The following is a 19812-nucleotide window of genomic DNA, read 5'->3' on the forward strand; positions in this document are numbered from 1 at the left end:
TATTATATTGTTAGTCCAGTGAAAATGTATTACCTCAAATAAAATTCAATAAAAATTAAGAAGTGTGACTGAAGAGAATCTCATTTGGACCTGTAACACCATAATATTGTGTCGGGGCAAGACCACGCCCCTAAACACCTTGGCCATTCTCTCCCTACTTGTGCGAGCACCCGCGTCCGCCATTTTGGGACTCAGCAATTTTACAAAGTCAGCGTCGTTGGATCAGGGAAAACAACATTGTGTTTTGGGTAAGTATATTTTAGTATTGTGAAATGTTCTGGAGGTTAGTTGTTGAGCAGGACAGTAAGTTAGAGTTGCCACCGCCATTGTTCTGACTATACTGTGTGCATGCTTGCTTCTTTTGGTTCGCTTTACAAACGTATTCAACCATTATTTAATTTCGAAGCGAAGTTCGTTGTCCAATAACTTTAATAAAAGGCAGTTATCCCTTCATTTTAACACTAGCATTGCTACTTTGCTGCAAGTACTTTGCTCTCGCTTTCACGCCACGGCGACAAGCTACGGCAGGGCCTGTGGGCGCGCTTATAGACTGACGTATTGTGTATATTCAAACAACATGGCGTTGCAGTTTCGTGTACGGTGGACATGTTTTTGTTATTAGCGGATCTAGTCCGCTAAGAAGACTATGTGCATTCATTCATGCATGTCGTGTGCATGTCATTGCTTACAGGCTTGCTGTGAACTTGCCCAGGCATATTTAGCCTGAGCCGACAAGTGTGTAGCGATGCTAAAATCTGACAATGCAAGCGAGTCCGTGCAGGGGACATCGGTAAAAATGCATTTCTTTCACAGGAAAAGATATATAGATGTTCGTTTGGTAAAGCTTCAATTTAAAATATACTGTGTGTTGGACCACATAATCTGAAAAGAATACTTTGAATATTAAGTCCATTACATTAAGCCTTTGAAACTAATGAATCAGAGCTTCAGGACAAGATAAAAAGTGTGTAGGATATAAATTGACGTCAATATCTATCTGCAGATGAAATTTCAGTAAAATCTGATGGTGCAAAATGTTTTTGACCTGGATTTAGTACTGCACGTCACTATTTCATTGTCCTATTTTCAATATGGATGCTCAATGTTCAATATGGTTTGCTGTGTTACCAAGCTCTCTTTTTGCAGCCTCTCACAGTTTGTAAGTATTTAGGTATATAGTTTTTTAATTTATCTACACTATTAATTTACTGTGTGTGATTTGTTGTTTTTGTTTTATAGGTTCATAAATGTGGACTTGCAAAGAGTGCAGTTTGGAAGCGGATACCAGGTACTTGGTGTTGAAACATTTTAGGCAGGTGCATGGGCATCTTCGAGGTAGTTATCGATATCCATGTCCCTACACCGATTGCCCTTGGAGTAAGCTATCTTCATCAAGCACTGGAGAGGCTGACCTGATCCCCTTGTTGAGTATATGGTTGGGGGTTTGCGGATGTTGATATTGAAAAGATTAATCATTGTCAGAGGTTAGTACCATTTTTAATAATCAGCCACTGATCAACTTATAATGCTGCTTTTTTCATCCTCATTTAGTATTATAGTCTAGGAGTAGCCCTAATGTTGACTGTAGGAGGCAACATGGCTCAGGAGGTAGAGTGGTTGTCTCTCAACCTGAAGGTTGTGGGTTTGATCCTCCATCCTCCCATGTCTCTAAATATCCTTTGGGCAAGATATTAAGCCCCCGTTTGCTCCTGATGCATCAGTAGGTAAATGTGCTAACAGTATCAAAGAGCCTTGGAGGTGGAAAAGCACTATACAAGTGAAAGGAGGTAGTCCTAGCTTATTTGCAGTGATAGATGTGCTAAAATTACAACATATATTTTTTTTTATCTAAAACACATTTGTTTGTTTTTTTCACAGAGTAAGAAGTGTTTGAAAATGACATGTCCTGCTGTTCTGCGAATCATCTTCGGTGATGACTCCGACTCAAGAAGACTACCCCTGGTGTCTGGACTTCCAGCAACTGTGGAAGAGCTCCAAACAACGTTAAAGACATTTTTTCAGCTGGCAGAAGATTTCCGCCTCCAGTATATGGATTCTGACTTCAATGCTTTCATGAACCTAACAGATATGTCAGATGTTCAAGATAAAGGCACAGTGAAGGTAATATGCACGACAACCATGCTGCCTGAAGAACCTACCATTATGCTGTATCCAGTGGACCCAGGGCAGTTGAATCCACACCCAACCTCACCTCCTGAAACATCTCCCGACTCCCTGCTACCCCAAACCACTTCATTGGCTTCATCCAGCAGTGATGATACAGTCCACACATCAACACCACATTCATCACCTCAAGTACAGCTCTCCAAGTGCTCCTGCTGGCCTAAGATTTTTGTGGTCCCAAAGTTTTCATATGAGGCTGAGTTGGAGTTGCAGTTGAAAAATGATGAGTTTGAGAGAGATGGCGCATATTTCTACCCAGGACCAAAACTTAAAGGACAAATTCTTGATGGACTGGCTCAAGAAATAATGAAATACACAAAGTATCCCAAAGATTATCAGTGTGAAGAGGTGGCTGAAGCCTTAACTAGAGCCCATCCTTGTCTGGGGCAGTTGGGGAACAGGACAGGATTTTGGGGTTGGAAACAATCACTGAAATACAAGCTGCAGAACTATCGGACAAAACTGGGGCGGCTAGGTGATCCTGAAATTCATGTGAACTCCTTAAAACACAAGAGGAAGGGACAAGGAAAAGCAGCAGCCAGTATAAAGAAGCCAAGGAAGGCAGAAGTTCACTACATTCCTTTGCACCCAAAAGGCGAGACTGCAGAAAGTCTGGAGGAGGAGCGAATCAGTATACTATCAGAAATGAAGAAACGCTTCAATGAGGTGGTGATAAAGACAAAAATGGAAAAGACTTTTTCCCACAGACGACTGGAAATTGTGGATGAGAGACCAATGATCGAAGACTTCAAAGACCGATGGCCAGCCTTGTTTCAGGAGAGTGGTGTAAGTATACACCACGGTGGACTATTGCATTTTGATATGGTTTAGAACTGGGTTGTTGACAGCTGTTCAGCTGTTGTTGTTATTTCTCCTAGCTTTAGGTCCGGTCGTCCGGTCCTGGTTCCACACACTTGCTGTATGTGATTGTATTTACATTTAATTAGTTTTTTTTTTTTTTTTTTTTTTTTTCCCACAGGTGAATGATGAGTTCATGAGAATCACCACAAAACCACTACTGTCAAAGTTTTTCGGCCAGCTTGACCACTTTACTCCAAAGCTCAACTCCCTTTTCAAGTCCAAAGGAGGAGCGAAGGGACAGAAGATGAAGAATATCCTGGCAGTCTATGATGAGGTGGGTTTTAATTACATTGATGTTATCAAATTCATTCATTCGTTCATTTTCTACAGCCCTTACCCTCACGTGGGCATGCTGGAGCCTATCCCAGCTGTTCCGGTATGAAATTTAATTTTTAATGCCAAGTGGCAAATTATCATACAGGAATTGGTTAATTGGTGACTCCAAATTGTCCATAGGTATGAATGTGAGTGTGAATGGTTGTTTGTCTATATGTGCCCTGTGATTGGCTGGCGACCAGTCCAGGGTGTACCCCGCCTCTCGCCCGAAGACAGCTGGGATAGGCTCCAGCACCCCCGTGACCCTCGTGAGGAAAAAGCGGTAGAAAATGAATGAATGAATGAATGAATGAATTGATTTGAAGTGAATTCACTACTCTGTGCATTATTTTTTGTCAAAGTCAAAACATGTTTTTCAATTGTAAATTTTTTGGCTTTTTGATCATTTTGGTGTAATTATGGTTGATCCCCAGCACACGATAATTATTAACTTGAACTTTTTATCTCAGTCTGCAGAAGTATTTCCATTTCTCTTAAATTGAAATGAGCTTTGAAAACTGGAAGATGACTGATGTATTCATAGTTGAAATAGCTGTATCCCAATGACAGCATTGTAAGCTAGCTCATTCTAACTTGTTTTCTCGTGTTATAATGCACAGAAAAGGGAAAGAAATATGTTAATTTTTCACATAAAGATTGAGAATGATGGGCAAAATTCCAAAAACTGCAGTTACCCTTTAAAAACTGCAATGTTCTATGTAATTGATAAAAACAAGAAAAAGTCATTATCTCCACAACTGGCTTTTTACGTTGTTTACCATGTCCCCCTTATTAAAGCCAAATACATGTACATGTGTTTCAGTGTGATGAAATAGATGCGAAGAGGGAGTGTGTTCTGAAGAGCCTGATTATCTACCTCAACGAGGATCCAGCTTCCCTCGTCAAGGAGTACCTGGTAAATTTCACTTTTAACAAAAGAGCATGTCTTAGCACTGGTAGTATGTTCCAGTGTTTAATCTTTGTTTTCTTTAATTAATAGCAGAACATTGGGTAGTGTCTGCCAGTGTTAGTGTTAATTTTTTTTTTTTGGGGGGGGGGGGGGATTAGTCAAAAATCTATGTACAATTTTTCCTTGAATTGCATGCATGTTTTGGTTATCATACAATGGTCATGGTTTAATTAATTTAAACACGCATCACCTTACTTATACTTACTTATTACACCTTAGTTTTACAGTCTGTTACATTTGTTCACTTCCTTGACATACAGTACATTGTTGTATTGTTAATGCATTGTTGCCCATCTTTGTTCTTGATGTATGTTTATCAGAAAACATCAATTTTATTAGAATTCCTATTAGCTAACTAAACAAAATGGCTGGCAAACTGAACTACATTACATTGACCATCTATGGTTGACTCTCAAAAATGTTAACCCCATGTTAACATTATGTTACATGTGTAAAACAATTGTAAATGCGTAATATAAACTACAATGAAAGGAATAAATTCATAATGTAAGGTTACTTCTGCCTTAATTGAAGACGTGACTGTTGTCAATGTGGGATCAAATATCACCACCTTCAGTTTTACAGTGAAGGTAAAAGTAACCTCAAATGTTCATTTATTTCTTCCATTCATCATTCATAAACATTTCCAATTGTTTTCCACATTTAAAACTATAAAAAACATGTTTTGTCTTAACATTTTTGGAACGGATTAATTGGATTTACATTGTAGAGAAATGTATTTAGGTTAGGAAGGAATTCATCCATCAACATGAAATATTCAAAACTAGCATTTTCCTGAGCTTATTCTTTCTGTATATCTGTTTCTGTTTTTCAGGCAACTGCTATTGAGGATGCAGAAAATGATCTTGCAACAACTGTTATGTGCATTTTTGTTGTCAGAGGTGGTGAGCGTGACTTTCCTGATAACATATGGGTTGTCATTGAAGGAGTTAAAGTCCTCTCCAATGTCAGAAGTGTCATTGTGGCCTTTGCCTTGCTCTTTGGGCTTATCTATGCCTTGGATCTCAGCTATCCAGACAACCTAAAATACACATTTGAGTTTGTCCAGAAGATTCTCATGAATATGGATGGACACAAACTCAATGTGAAAATACAACAGTTGAAAATGAAGATGTTCATCTAAATGGAGGTATGAACTTTGGCCTATTGTTTGTTCTGTTGCCTGTTGTCTAACATGTTTAAACATTTGAAATTGCACTACTTTTCTAAACCTGTTTACCTCAAGAAACCAAGTGTGGAGGACCAAATGGGACAGAATGAAATAGATAAATGCATCTTTAAATAATTACATGTCGGTAGTTAAATTTTACAAATCTTTAAATTAGTCATTACATAATACACCATTAAGTAATCAAATGCGTCAATAACTGTCTTTAAGTCAAATATCAGCTCATTTACTGTAGAAACATAAGTATTTCAAATTATTTCACTATTTAATTATTATTAGTTATTTTAATAATGTAGTTAATTTTTTCACTATAATTGTTTTGTGGAGTTGTGGTTGCATGTTTATGAATTGTGTGGAAATAACTCCCAACTCCCTGACTTATGTGATCTCTAGATCAGCAGATCCTGCTTCCACATACTCTGTAAGGTTTAAAATACCTTTCACCAACTCCCGGGAAAGTTAGGAGTTTGTATAACTTCTGGACTTCAGACCATTCGACCAGATTGACGTTAGTCACACCCACAGATTTTGATGGGTGTTTGTGATACATAATTCATGACGCTGCACCCCAGAGCCGTGAAATAATAAAATTTAACTATTAACTATTTGACACATTTAGTTCTTTAGAGATTGATTTATTTAATTTTGTCCCATTTGGTCCACCGCACATAAGTAGAAATGTAAAGGTACCATATTAGTAGTGACGCCAATATTAACAATATACCTCAGCCCATCATGAGCAGACAGTGTGACGTTTGACATATTAGCACTTTGTAACTCACAAATGATAGCGGTTGCACTTTCAGTGGTTGATCTGGTTAAATTATATTTTCGGATTGTTATTTCTAATAATGACAATTTTGGAAGGAAAGCTGTAGTGCATCTCTAACATGTTTATTGTAAAAAGCTGAAGTTTTGGCTATGTTGTACAGAAATGTGGCTTTATCCCTTGTTTTAAATAAATTCTTGTCAGGTGTAGTTCCTTGTACTGTATATTCTTCAGGAGTTTGGGATTAATTTGACTAATTGTATTAATCACACATTTTTAGTTAAAATGAAGTAAAAACTATTCATTAGTTTAATTAAATTACCGTGTGTTAACTGTACTTTGTAGAAATTGATAGAACTGTCTCAATTACAGTTTGTTACCTCAATTGCTGTAATTTGAGTTGGATGAACAGAAAAAAAGATAAACTAACACAAATATATTACAATGTGCTAACATAGTTTTTTTGAGTTGGGTCTAAACATATTTATTGGATGGAAATTCTGCCTACTATTTAATTGAGTTAGTCCAATTCGTTATTTTTTGGAGGGTTTAATGAAATTAATTTGTGTTACCTGTAGAGTTGGATAGACCCATCTCAATTATATTTTTTTACCTCATTTAGATTAATTTGAGTTGGATTAACAGGAAAAGAACAAGATCAACTAACACAAATATATTACAATGTACAAACATACTTTTTGTGACTTGGGGCTAAACATTTTAATTGGATGGAAATTCTGCCAACAATTTAATTTCGTTAGTCCAATGAGTTATTTTTTTCAGTGTAAAATATTCAATTCATAATTAAGGAGTCCTACTTTGCAGAAATTCTCTTATCAATATTTGTATTGAGTGTGTGTGTGTGTGAGGGGGGGGGGGGGGGTAAATGCGGACGTTTCAAACTGTCCTTTGCACCTCTGCTGCTCTCTCAGCCACAGAGCAAGCAGGCAGGTGCTTTTTCTGCACGGATGCAAAAAAAAAATGTGTTTGAGGTTTTGTGTTGACTGTTTCTGCTCTGCTGCGCGTCTGTCTAGTGGAAAGTTTTAGGCTGCTGTTCAGGTGCAGCTCAGTGAATCAGAATATCTTTGAATTATGTTATATATTGTGTACAATAATATTTAGTAATATATGATAATATAAGAATATTAATTTGTTTTTTATCAATAGAAACACAAAACATTTTATAAATATTATTACATTCATTAATAACCAAATACAACTGTGCTTAATTGTATTATTTAAAATAATGTGTATTTTAATTAATTATATTATATTTGTATCAGTTAAATATACAAAATAAATAGACAATGTAGTGTAAATGCTCACCTTGCTTCTAAAGTTTTACTTGAATGATGTGTATTGAATTTCTAAAAGTAATATTCCCCCTTTTCCTCCAATATGTCGTAGAGCTGGGCATCAACATTATGATTTATCCTGAGCCTGAGCGGTTGAAGCCTGCATTGGCCAATAATGACCACTAGATAGTGCTGTAGTGTTAAATTCCTATTGCTGCTACTACTGTACTTTGATACCACTGTAAATTTAGCATGGGATTATTTTCTTCTTTATTATCATCTTTATTTTGGATGATGAAAAATTAATAATAATAATAATATCTTATAATAATAAGATAATACATGTGTTTTAAATTTGCAGCTTGTAAAAAACAAAAACAAGCGACACATTCAACTTATACAGCTCTTCATTAAACAAAGTGTAACATTTGGTTTGATTCAGAAGCTCAAATGATTGCAGATCCTGTTCTAAAAGTTATATGTCCTAGTTAATGACTGATAGGAGTCAAGTATTGCAAGTGTGTGTGTTTGTCTGTGGGTGGGACTGAGTTTGAACAGATGCTGCGTGAGCAACAGATGCTAATACGTGGGGACCACATGGAGTGGCGGGCTGCTCGCATGTCTTCTGTGCCACACACACTTCAAAAATAGGATCCTCAATGTATCAGCCAAACGGCAACCTTTGACATTGAGGTTACGCTCTCCTCATCCCCGTCCTTTGCCTTGGGCTCGCTGCGTGCATAGCGACAAAGTTCCTGCCATAAAGTTGTAAAACACTGGATGAGTTATCATTCACAACATGTGTTCTACGCATGGGGATTTAATATTTCAAACATTTTTCAGAAATTTGCTGCATGTTCCAAGCCCAATGGATCATTTTACCTTCTGTGTATCAGCTAAATCCAATTCTGCGGTCCTTGAACGCATCTCTGTAATCCAGAGGTGTCAAAAGTGCAGGGAGTTGATGTATTGTTGGTCCATGGCATATTTTAATAATTCAATTAAATAAGAAAACCACAGCTAAAATGGAAGAAAGCAAAAAAGGGTAAAACAAACAAGACAAAGTTGAAACATTTACACTTTTTTTCATAAACGTGTACTCTAACAAACGTGTACTCTATCTCTAACAAACTTTAAATATATACGTACATGTAACTTATAAAAATATCAAAATGGCCCTTTCATCCTGCTCTAACCAAAACAGAGAATGAGCGTATCGAACCAGTGGTGTTGATACCAAAGGTAGCACCAGTACCAGATCAATACCAGCACAATATTATTCTCTTTTATTATTGTTTTTTGTGTGTGTTCATATTTGATATTGATAGGGAATAAATTATATGTGACCAAGGCCAATACCTATTTTGTTGATATTGTTTAATTGTTCATGAATCAAATCTTACTTTTATGTTTCTTTCTGATGATAACAATGTGCAAAAAGCTACATCCTCCAATTATTAATTGATCTTGAATCAGTTCAAGTAAAAAGTATCGGCATCGGTAAGAATGGCCCTAAATATATTTGTTATGGAATCGATACCAACATGTGCAGTATCACCCACCCCAGAACAGTGTACATAACGATGAACTACATGTAAGGTGAACGATGACGTCAGTTTAAAGGAGCCGTTACACATTTCAGGGTTGCACGATTATTAAAAAAAATGCGGAATATTTCAATTTTAATTTGTGCCAGTAACCAAATGACTTGAGGAACATGCTGCGTTGGCAATATGTGCCACAGAAAAGCTAATTAAACTCATATGTCACGCAGCATAAAAAACAGTGTGAGTGCTCTCTCTCTCGCTCCCTCTCGCCACTCCTTCTTCAGACCGCCACCTAACTTCCGGCTACTCTTCCCCGTCCTCTACCTGTCTGACTGATTCACAGTCCGTGCTGAGATTTACAACCGTGTCCGGGTCCGATCCGCATGAGACGTTCACGCTCCGGACGGTGTGGATTTATTGGGTAGGCTGGAATCGTGGTGGGCATCCCATTTGTGCTGCGGCTCCGCCCGGCGAGCTGTGCTAAAGTGACTGGCAGAGTTTCTTCAAGGGTCCGACAGCCGCCGGAGTAGAGGCGCAGTCCGACCCCCCACGCCGGACAAAGGGAGCAGGAGGTGGGGGGAAATAAGGGAAATATTCGACTAAAGGAGCGCTAAATGATGGATACCTACCTCCTCAAGCTCGTCGGTGCTCTGCTTATGCTCGGTAAGGGATGTTGCCTTGCTTGACTGTTGCTTGATAGCTAATTAACCCCACATACTTGCCACATTTCCCTGCGTAAAGCGAATCTCAGTTCAGGAACGTCCGTTTTTAACACGCACTTCCTTGTAGCTACTGATCGCGTAGTTTTTAAACATTTGTGCAACCACGGTTTGAGTTCATGCCACCCACTATTTAGTTCGGCATATGCTTCAACTCACTTTGCGATTAAAAATTCCAATACATTACATACTTTGCTACAACACCGTAGGCTGCACAAGAACCAATAAAGAAAGCAATACCTGTAATAAAATGGACTACTGAAGTTGTTAGGCGTGTTTCAACATCGTGCTGGAGGTTGGGCTCTGGTTGCCTTGGCAGCAGGACAATTGCCTAGCAAATACAATTTTAAGGGTTTGTGTTGCTTAATTTGACATTTTTGGCTCTCCAAATCAATGGACACGCAGACATCTTGAGTTTAATTCATAAAATCATCATAACATCATCTGTCAAAGTTGCTTTATAGGGTTAATTCCACTGTCATGCAAAGCTGTGTTTGTTATGATCTGCTTGTCTCCATGGTATCACTCATGGTCATGTATCAGTCAAATCAGTTCAACCTATACATTTCAATCAAAGTGTCACATGAATACTTAGGGTCATTTTGCCCTTCTCATTTTTGGTCTGATTAAAACGAACTCCAGTCCGTTTGCTATGCTAGTTCTGTTCATTTGGAAGTGCGGACAGAATCCAGGACTAAACATTTGGATTATAGTCCTAAAGTGGATATGATGTCACCAAATATGATGATAACCAGTCACAGTTTAGCCAAACCCAACCGAAAGCTGAGTGGAAAATCAGCAAATGACCAAAGTATCGCACCCTTAGTCATAAGGTGGCCTTTCAGATGATCCTGACACTGACATAACCATATGTTTAGTCATCAGAGTGAGTGAGTGAGTGTGTGTGTGTGTGCGTGCACATTTTTGAGCCAGAAGGACTTGGCTTAAATTAGTGCTGTGTAAGATGCTCAAGTGTGGCCAGCTCTCCTGTGGTGCATCATGTGTGAGTCTGCGAAAGAGGAAGTGACCACTTCATAAATTCCCCCTGGAGACAACTTCCTTGATATTCACAATTTGGCTAAATGGTGCATGAAGAAAGAGTTGATTTTCCAAGAATGTGGAAAAGAGGGTGGTAGCATTTGATGGCTAAATGAGTGGGATCCCCATTACTGGATCAAGCAAACAAACATGCATTTAAATATAGAATAGAAATGAATGTGATGCATTATACCACCCATAAGGTCTAATGAAGTATGTTTTATTTATCTGATTGATACATTGGTTTAAAATGTGTGTCCCAATACTTTTCCCAATGCACTGTACGTATTTACACATTGACGTGATTTAAATTGAAAAATGAATCTACTCGACAAGCGCTCAGCCATGGCAGTAAGAATGCATGTCCACTGTGTGCCTGGGGTCGTACACTGGACGTGTCCGCTACACCAGTTACATCAAAATGCCAGTTGTGTCCGCCTCTTTACATGATTACAACGCTTGCTGGGTGTCTTCAGGCTGACTGGCTTCATAAATACTCATGACATATAAGCTTGAATTACGTAAAGGAAACTCCTCTAAATGGGCATTAATATGTCAGAATTCTTCTCTGTAGTTCTTCTTTTATGATGCCTTTGCGCTAACAGGAGCTATTGTGTGCACCAGAATATAAACTGTTTATCATTTTTAGGGGGGCAGAATAACAACAAAATCCAAAAACATGAAATAAAGTTTATGGATTTGTATTTTATTAAGTGAAATATTACTTAATGTTTGATGTACAGAGACTGCCGGTGTGATAATTCGCAAATGGAGCAAAATAACAGAGATCTATGCAATATCTCACCTCGTGGGGAAGGTTGATTCTAAGAAAGGTGGGGAATCAGCCCAGAATTACACGGGACGAGCTTGTTAATGATGTCAAAGGAGCTAGGAGCACAAGAAAAACATTGATGGGACACCCAGCTGTCATGGATTGAGAGGCCAAGAAGGCACATGTATAGGCATGTCTGAAGTTGGCCAATAAACACCTGAATGATTCAGAGAAGGCTTGGAAGAATTTCATGTGGTGAGATGAGACCATAATTGAGTGCTTTGTCATTAAATTGTCTCTCCGGGTTCGGAGGCAGAGAAATGCTGAGTAGGACCCCAAGAACACCATCACTATTGTTGAACATAGACGTTGAAACATTCTGCTTTGGGCTGTTTGTCTGCTAGACTTGACTGCACCGAGGGGCTGATGAACAGGGCCATGTACTGTACTGGGTCTTGGATGGGTCTTCCAGAATGACAATACCAAAAACATATGGCCGAGGCAACAAAGTAGTAGCTCAAGAAGATGTATGGTAAGATCCTGGAGTGGGCTAGTTCGTCTCCAGACCTTAATCCCATTGGAAAATCTGTAGAAGGAGCTGAAAGTTTAATTTGCCAAACGTCAGATTCAAACTCTTCAGGATTCGGAGATAATCTGGAAAGAAGAGTGGACCAAAATTCCTCCTGGGATGTACACAACCGAAGGGACACACTCTGACTTCTGTGCTTCTCAGCCAAGTCAAATTCTTTTGACTTTAACTCACTGGAGCTCCATTCCTTTATTTTAAGGAAGGTTTTCAGGGTTGCCATCCTCACTCACATTGTGCCCTGATTCAAACTGGAAAGACTGAACAGATCAAGTTTCACTGGTGTACAGAAAGTGAAAGGGAGCAGAGCAATCTTGGCGATCTCGATAGCAGACAGTGGCGTGTCCCTTTTTATTAATAAAGTTGAACTGTAACCCACCATAAGCCAGTATGGGTGTAATAATATTAGTAATTTATGAAGCACAGTGGATGGGGTGACATCATGACCTGGGGTCCTTTTTCCTTCAATGGAACAATGGAGCATCAGGTTGGGCAGGGGCGTCAAACGGCAGCGGCCTATGTGGAGATGTTACTGAAGGCCCTTGTCTGTGTGTTAATGACGGAACAAACCACATTTTGAGGTGATTAACAAGAATGGTGCAGCTACTCATTGCTGTATTTTCAAGCTCTATTTTGAACCTCTTTAAGAGCCAACAGTGTGTCATGTAAAATGTGTCAATTTTTCAACTGGTCTTAAAGGGAAAGATCAACGGATTTTAACCAGCTTTCAGCCTTTTCGAGTTATTTTTTAATGTCTATTCGTGCGAACGACGACAGAAAATAATTAACCTTAACTAAGTAATCATTTTAATTACCTTCCGGAAGTGACGCACCGGGTTCATCTCGCCCAATACAACAACAACATAACACACTGACTGCCATTGACACGCTACACATGACCGACCAACTTCACTTGCCATATGAGACTATGGCGTCTTCTGGGAATAGTTCGTCTTCTGAAGATGAATTTTTTCATCGAGGAACTATTCGGCCTTACCAATTTGAGCCAAACTTGACAGCAGAAGAAGTAGAAGCCAGGAGAAGAGCGGCTGAAGAGGCGGACAGAACAACCACAATGGCGGCCATACCAGCCGGCCGGGTTACCGGCGACTACTGGTGCACATGCCAGAAATGCCAAGCCATGCCGACAGAAGACGAATGTGTGTGCTGTCATGAAATCCAACAAGCACAAACAATAGTGGACCAATTCGACCCTGAGCCAACCGATGTGGAAGAAGACGACGAGCATCCAGGCTATGTACAGAAGTGTGTGACTGAGCACCCAGATTTCGTGGCTCACCTAAATGAAGCTGTGCTAGACACCTACTTCAGGAGCCACCAGTACAACTGGAGAAGATTTCCAAAGCCAAGAGGACCTAGAGGAACTCTAACAAATGCGTATGTATTTACAGAACTCTACCTCTTCGTGTAACTTGTTCAGGACACTCTGGATCAAACCAAGCATAGGTATGAGAAGTTTTAAGATCACTCACTCGTTACAAGTGACTTTTAAATGGAACAAGCAGGCAAGCAGGCATATTAGAAGTAAACTTGCATGCGATCGATCAACTGTGTAGCCCGCTGCAGGTAAGATCAGTGTGTTATGTTGTTGTTGTATTGGGCGAGATGAACCCAGTGCGTCACTTCCGGAAGGTAATTAAAATGATTACTTAGTTAAGGTTAATTATTTTCTGGCGTCGTTGGCACGAATATACCTTAAAAAACAACTCGAAAAGACTGAAAGCTGGTTAAAATCCGTTGGTCTTTCCCTTTAACATTTTAATCAGGAGTGTATGTGAAAAACTATTTCTGCCAGATTTTAACATGTTGTATTAGTTACACCTGTTCAACAAATCACTGAAGTTGAATCAGTTGAATTACTGGATAAATAGTTGCTGCTCTAGTTATACCCCTAATATCCAGTAGGAATAGTTGCAGTGTGTGTGTGGCAGTTGGATCCAACTTGGTGGTGCACATGACTGCCATCTACAGGGCTGGGGTGGGACAGTAACACCCAGCAAGTCCAAATAATCAAATGCAGATTGTTTTTGGTGTGTCTGTTTTTGGCTGAGAACTGTATTTATTACCAGGTGCCATTCCGGTTTTTGATGAAATCCATCTTTATGGCAGCTGACTCTGAACTTCCCTGTCACAGGACGAGCTCAAAAACTGCAGTAGAAGATCACTGCAGCTGGTGTCCTTAAAAGCATGTACTTGGGTGACTTTTAACCCTTAGCTACATAAGGAATCCTGGGTTGCATTATTTTTGCACAGACATAGAACAAAAATCTCCAAGAGTTTAAAGAACACTTCTTGTAAGCGGTTTCGAGGTGGCAGGTGACACACAACACGCAACTCTGATATCTGACCTCCTTTGAATGCTTTGCCATCAGCTGAGTGCAGAGGTCAGTTGGGGTCACACTTTGCAGTGAGGACACACACACTTTGGGTGAGATACAATGGAAATTAGCTGCCGCTAATGAAAAGAGAAACCGTGGATAATACATTGTTGAGTGGATTGTCTACATAAATCGCTCACTTTCTGCTTCCTAGGCAATCTTTCTAATCTGCTGACGCGATCATTCAGATGAATTCTCTTCAGCTGTGCTCGGTCCTGTTTGCTCCTGTTCCCTTCAGTTGCGCATGTTGATGCGTGTCCACTTTGTCAACACCTATGGTGGTGTTTCTGAATTTCACATTCATGTTTGTTGTTCTGTAACATTAGTTTATGTGTAACTGTCAGTGTTATGACAATACACAATGTCTTTTTATAAGTTTGGGTCTGAGGACGGACATAAATGGACTGTGGGTGTAACCCAACAGGTGACATGCAAACATCTCACATACATATTTATTTATTGTATAGTTGGGTGTAGTTCTAGGAGAAACTTCACACCCCTGGCGAGGGATGCATTTTTTCATTAGTTTCAATCCCGATACCGGAATTTGTGCAATTGGTGCATCTATATGGACGTTGGTAAACCCGACACTATAGGAGTCATGCTGGATGTCAAGTTGACAATCTGGGCTTATAGTTCAACAACTATCACTTTCGACTATCATTCTGGAGACTTTGGTGGAGCTGGCTGAACCAGGCGGGTCACATTTATATGTCTGCTGATTCTGAATTAAAAAAATATATATGGAAGCGTCCACAGCTGCTATAAGAGTGACAAGGAGGCAGTCGATCAACATTCGAATGAACAAAACATTAAAATCAAACAAAACAGGTTATTGTCAGCTTTAACCACGGCAAAATAATATCAGCAAATGTAGCTCAAAGAATATCAGCAAACATCTCACACTCAGCCTGATGTGTTTACGGCTAACTTCCAGGTTGTTGCAGTTTCGTGTCGATTTCACATTTTACATGATTTTACATGCTATAAGAACCTCCTCGCTCAAACCCAGATGGCGGTGCGTTTATGTGTGCATGCAGAATGGCTGCACTGCATGTGTGGAGACAGCTACATTCGCTGATACTCTTTTGGCTGTGTTTGCTGATATTCTTACCAATATCCATACTAGATTGGATCAGCCCCATCCCTACCCCTGGTTTATTTTATTTTGGGTATTTTCTTGTGTGTGAGTATGTGTATTTATTGTTCTTCAATGTCTATCTCAAGGTGGGTGCTTAGCCCGGGTGGTGACGGTGTCTCCAGGTCCATTGATTCGCGTGGAGAGCCAGCCCGTCTCCATCAGATGTGATGTCAATGATTATATGGGCCCCCGTGAGCAGGTTTGTAGTATGGACCACTTATCAGGACAACTGTTTGGATGTTTTTGTTCTTGATGTGAGTCTCTCCTCCGCTGTCATCAAGGACTTTGAGTGGATGATGTCTCGGGAGGCCAATGGCCAGCGTGTCAAGATCATCTCCACCTTTGACCCCAGCTACTCCCACCCCTCACTCAGCAAGCGCGTGGCATCTGGTGACATCTCCGTGATGCGTCTTCAGGACAACGTGGTGGAGCTAAAGATAGCGGAAGCCAAGTCGCAAGACGCCGGCTTCTACTGGTGCCAAACACCAAGCACCGACTCTGTCATCAGCGGAAACTACGAGGCTCAGGTCCAGCTCATTGGTATGGGGGAGGTGTGTGTGCTTGCGTGTGTGTTGTAATTAGTAAAGCGTTGGAGCAGACAAGCTAGTTTTACTTTTTAAAGTGTGTGTATCTGTCTACGGTTCATTTAACAGCCAGTGCCATGACTTAGCAATGCTCTACTGGACATGTTTAAACCCCACCACGCATGCATCCGTGCATCGTTTTAGATGGGCTCCGGCTTACATTTTGGCTTTCATGCCCATGCACACACTTCATACACATGTCAGGTGGGAGCTGTTGGCAAGGACTGAGAGAGATCCATCAGCTAAGATGTATAGTACATGCATATGTGGAATTATGGTACAGAAATACAATGATGAGAGGGAATTTCTCCTCTTGGCTTCAATACGGTAACGGTAATCATTCTCACATATCCTGCTCAAAATGTCGATTTTCCCTGGATTGGTATGACACTCATGCCAGGACAGCGCAGCTTAGGTCCTGCATAATGCGGTCTATTTTCTGACACGAGAGAGAATCTTGGATTCAGCATTTTCCTTTGAGTTTAATTGGGTTTCTGGCTTGCGGTTACACAGCGAGTAGTTAAACACCCTGAATATAAGGAACAGTTATCCTGAGCGCAAACACACAGAAAGAAAGGATGCATATTTGGGTCTTTTTAAACATATTTGACACAAAAAGTGGTGTCATCTACAGTATAATGCACCATCATGTTCAGCTGTTCCCAGTGCAGCACCCCAAACACCTTGTTAAATTTAGACCAGAATTAACTAGGTAGCAGTGTGTACGTGCACGTAAGCGTGCATGAGCATGTGCACTTTGCTTTGAACGAGAGAAAGAATATTCCAATGTGTGTGCGCACAAGGGAGGCTCTCAGTTGTTAGCTGTGATGATAAGTCGGATTTGCCCCTGCAGGGTGTGTACCAGTCGAGACTTGTGCACAGCACGTCATTGGTGCACATGCATAGACACACACACACAGACACACATGAAATCTATCTCCCCACCGAGGGTGTTTGGTTATGTAAGAAACGAGTGAAGTAGAGGTCGCTGCGGGTTTGAAAACTCAGTTCAGGCTAATTTTAATTGATAGTGCAAAACGTGGATTATTATTTTTTTCCGCCTTGGCTATCTGTCATCAACGTTCACATCATAGCCACCCTGACCACAACGGCCTCTAGAGCCCAGTTGTGACAACACTAAATGTTTTTTTTTTTAAAATAGAATCTACTGTTTAACACAATATTGCTGACAAATGACAGTTACCGGCGGGTAGAATTAAAATATGAATTACAAATGAATATTTGGTGTCACAGAAGAGAAGTTGTGTTTTATAATTTTTATGGTGTTGAGCATGACAAATTTTGGCAAAAACAGCTAATTCATTTTATTGGTTTGTTTTTAAGCATAAAATATAATGGCTTTCATCAACTCTCCTCATCAGGTCTTTTTCATCCACAAGCTCACAAAATCACACAGTTGTCAGACATCATGCAATGTAAGCTTTAAGCTAACGTGTTCATTTACACATGATTTTACAGACATCATTTTACACAAATGACTTTTATCACTGTTTCTCTCAGGCTCATTTGCTTTCTAAATGTTCACAGGCAGTTGGGCTCTCCTTGAAATTTAAAGTAGGGCACATGGAGCAGCTCAGGCAAAGGCAGTACTTATCTTCAGGACGTCTTGTTTTCCTCCAATTTACTACTTTTTTTCCCTGCCACAAAACAAGACATGAATCCGATTTGACTGATCACTGCAGTAAACAAGAACCTCCTGTCACAGATCAGAAGTCATCACAGCATTGTGAAACGGAATGTAGGTCTTGATCATTTAATTGAAACTGCGTTCAATGTTGTGAATGTATTGTAGCGTACTTTGAGTTGCATGACTATTTATATAACTGAAGCTTACTGGTTCTATGCATTGGTTTGTAAACTTTGGAACTGGTCCAGTTGGAGAAACACGACCTAAAATGTGTGAACTTGGCTAAAAAAGACAAAGAATCTGTCTCTCAACAAATGTCATTTTGCGCAGTGCTTTAATTTTATTTGAACTTCTTTTCTTGTCTTCACCAGTCATCCCCAACACACTCAAGGTCACACCTCAGACTCCGCCCTCTGTCATCCCCGAGGGCAGTGAGGTCACGCTCTCCTGTAACGTCACCAGAGAACTCATCCAGCCCACATACCTGTCTGTCACCTGGTCACTGAAAAAAGGGGGGACATCGGAGGAGATTTTGACATTTGGCCCCCAGGGGGACGTGGTCACAGGGGCCAAGTACACCAGGCGTTACGCCGATGGATCCGTCCGGTTGGCCCCCGGGAAGAACGGATTGTTTGAGCTTGTGATTTCCAGAGTGACGACATCGGACGAAGGGATTTATGAGTGCAACGGAACGGAGTGGACGCATGAAAATGGAGGGAAATGGATTCAAATCGTGGGCAAGACAAAGGAAATGGGAACTGTGGCTGTTGTTCCAACAGGTAAGATCAGCGTTTTTTTTTGCTGTCAAACAAAACATTCGCTGTCGCTGCACTGGACAGGGTGCTTTGCGTTGATGTGGTAGGCTAAACTTCAGTTGAGCGATAAGCAAACTCATTCTTTATACCATATCACTCCACCTTTATCAATTGTGCTGTAGGGTAGTTTTTGAAATGTCATTTTTCCATTCATTGCACCGACATCACTCCCATGCTGCATCATTTTCACATCTCCTCTCTGCTACTCACCTTGCCCTCCCAATGGGAGCCAACAGCTGGTGTTAAACAAGCCAAAACACAATGATAGCCAATTAGTGTTGGGGTGTGACTGACTGACTGTGATTATTTTCCACCACATCAACTCAATTACAAGGATCCCAACACATAAAAAATAAATAAATAAAGCAGCTTGTATACAGAAACTGTAAAATTAGAGATAAAATAATTATTAAAGTGTAATTAATCACACTTTTTTTCACAGTTGGTTAAAATAAAACATACAAGAAGCCAGTTGGTAGCATTACGGTGGTTTTTGCTGAGATTGTCTAGGCTTGGCTCGGTGCTGACTTCATTCTCTGGAGGAATCCTTGGCTGCACTGACTGTAAAGGACAGGAGCAGGTGGTGCAAGCAGGCTTCAAACCTCACTGGTGCTGTGTCCACGCAGCCCTTTGCAACAGAAACGCTGCATTTGGAGCCTTGCTGAACATCCTAGGCCGCTATTAGAGTTGACTTTGTTGCAGCTGTAATGTGTAAATGATTTCCCTGCAGGGAGAAAAGCACGATCTCACTCACGCTGATAAAAGACGCTACAATGTGTTTGATGTTTTCTGAGCTGCAGCGTAAAGTGGTCGATAGAGAAGGATGGAGGGTCCCAGGGGAGAAAAATGGGAGACGTGACCTTTTTGTTGTGTGGCTGTTCCTCACTGGAATGGCATCCTTCGCTCTGTGTCCTAGGAGGCTGCTGACCCTCACTGCTGGAGTGTTATTGTGTTTTAGGGAGGCCCCTACACTCACACAC

General features: G+C 40.3%; 2 protein-coding genes across 2 annotated transcripts in view; both read left to right on the forward strand.

Moving 5' to 3' along the window:
* Positions 1-190: 190 nt before the first annotated feature.
* Positions 191-6264, forward strand: LOC144901733 (uncharacterized). The gene is made up of 6 exons (XM_078796509.1): positions 191-248; positions 1240-1288; positions 1879-2970; positions 3164-3319; positions 4184-4276; positions 5166-6264. The coding sequence occupies exons 3-6, from the start codon at positions 1897-1899 to the stop codon at positions 5472-5474; spliced, it is 1632 nt and encodes a 543-aa protein (XP_078652635.1). The 5' UTR covers positions 191-248; positions 1240-1288; positions 1879-1896; the 3' UTR covers positions 5475-6264.
* Positions 6265-9404: 3140 nt separating this feature from the next.
* The window catches only part of ptgfrnb (prostaglandin F2 receptor inhibitor b), a 37350-nt gene continuing 26942 nt past the window's right edge, over positions 9405-19812 (forward strand). Inside the window, exons 1-4 of the mRNA XM_058051799.2 lie at positions 9405-9793; positions 15872-15984; positions 16067-16325; positions 18389-18796. Of these exons, the coding sequence (XP_057907782.2) occupies positions 9745-9793; positions 15872-15984; positions 16067-16325; positions 18389-18796 (829 nt within the window). The 5' untranslated portion in view covers positions 9405-9744. The remainder of the gene's footprint in view (positions 9794-15871; positions 15985-16066; positions 16326-18388; positions 18797-19812) is intronic.

This window comes from Doryrhamphus excisus, linkage group LG15 (assembly GCF_037039965.1).
Source record: "Doryrhamphus excisus strain RoL-2023G ecotype Guam linkage group LG15, RoL_Dexc_Guam_v1.1, whole genome shotgun sequence".
NCBI lineage: Eukaryota > Metazoa > Chordata > Actinopteri > Syngnathiformes > Syngnathidae > Doryrhamphus > Doryrhamphus excisus.

What these genes read in the sequence shown, in the direction of transcription:
- LOC144901733 (XM_078796509.1), top strand. Translation starts at nt 1,897, where the DNA reads ATGACATGTCCTGCTGTTCTGCGAATCATCTTCGGTGATGACTCCGAC. An exon ending in TCCTGGCAGTCTATGATGAG is followed by an intron (nt 3,320 to 4,183) that starts GTGGGTTTTAAT and finishes CATGTGTTTCAG; the next exon opens with TGTGATGAAATAGATGCGAA. An exon ending in CCCTCGTCAAGGAGTACCTG is followed by an intron (nt 4,277 to 5,165) that starts GTAAATTTCACT and finishes TCTGTTTTTCAG; the next exon opens with GCAACTGCTATTGAGGATGC.